This window comes from Garra rufa, chromosome 21, assembly GCF_049309525.1.
Source record: "Garra rufa chromosome 21, GarRuf1.0, whole genome shotgun sequence".
In the NCBI taxonomy this organism is placed as follows: Eukaryota; Metazoa; Chordata; class Actinopteri; order Cypriniformes; family Cyprinidae; genus Garra; species Garra rufa.
This window is the reverse complement of record NC_133381.1, coordinates 31757116-31758284: the sequence shown is the minus strand read 5'-3', so window position 1 is coordinate 31758284 and position 1169 is coordinate 31757116. Positions and strand designations below refer to the sequence as shown.

The 1169-nt window shown below is 39.0% G+C and overlaps 1 protein-coding gene across 1 annotated transcript in view; it reads left to right on the top strand.

Moving 5' to 3' along the window:
• The first annotated feature begins 724 nt into the window (after nt 1-724).
• Nucleotides 725-1169, top strand: part of tmem179ab (transmembrane protein 179a, genome duplicate B) — a 7319-nt gene continuing 6874 nt past the window's right edge. The window contains exon 1 of the mRNA XM_073827027.1: nt 725-1072. Coding sequence (XP_073683128.1) covers nt 771-1072 — 302 coding nt within the window. The 5' untranslated portion in view covers nt 725-770. The remainder of the gene's footprint in view (nt 1073-1169) is intronic.

Sequence of the window (1169 nt, the reverse complement as noted above, 5' to 3'; positions counted from 1 at the left end):
GTCAGAGTGTTAAGTATTTCGCGGGCAGGTGGGGATTATGCTAATGTTCCCAGTGAAGACTTGTTAAGGCAGAGTCGACTTTTTCTTTTTGAGAGACAATATCTTTATCTATCATGCACTTTTTTGATTAATTTGATTACTTATATATATATTTCGAAAACCCACCTGCTCTTTAAAATGTTTTGCCCTCACAAAAATCAACCATGGTTTTATAGTAAAAGTGTAGTAACCATGTTTTTTTTTTTTTTATTTGGCGTGTTGATTACTATTTGTAAAACCACTGTAGTTTTACTACAAACACCATGGTTTGTAGTATTCTAACTTTGGTTAGAATACCAAAACCATGGTTAATTTGTAGTTAGAATGGTTTATAAACCAAATTTCGAGGGATGACTAACAATGATTCAGAAAAAATATAATAATGTATTTTGGTGTATATTTTAATATAGCCTATAGGCTATAATACAAATGTAGGACTATACATATAAAATAAAATACGTATAAAAAAGGACGACTAAATATTCTCCCCTATCATAGCCTATCCGATTTTTCATACTGAACTGTATTAAAAGTGTTACCAGCTTTTGAACATTTGTATGGATTAGCCTTCCATAAAACTACAACTAATTAGTGTTGTGTGTTTCTGAAGCCTTTTTCAAGCTCGAATAAATGCCTTGAGCTGTATTTCACTGCTCTGCTGTGCTGCAGAGTCCGACTGCGCAGCTGCAGCGCGACAGCTCGAGCCGCAGCGACAGCACATCTCAGACAAAATGCCTATGGATAATTTCATATTCGCGCAATGCATCCTTTATTTTTTAGCCTTCGTCTTTGGCTTTATAGCTATAGTACCTCTGTCGGAGAACACGGAGGATTTTCGGGGGAAATGTCTGCTTTTTACACGGGGGATGTGGCAGAATGAGAACATCACAGTGTCTAAGCAGCGCTTCATCATTGAGGAATGGGGACCACAGTCATCCTGCAGCTTCATCACCGCCGTCGGCATCGCGTCGCTCATCCTGTCTGCCGTACAAGCCTGGAGGCTGCTGTTCTTCATCTGCAAAGGCCACGATGAGTGAGTGATTGTTTCTTTCATCGCATTGCTTGTGAACTTGATGTCTCACATGTATTAAACCCGTGCCAGTGCAGTGGTTGGGATGCATATAGATGCA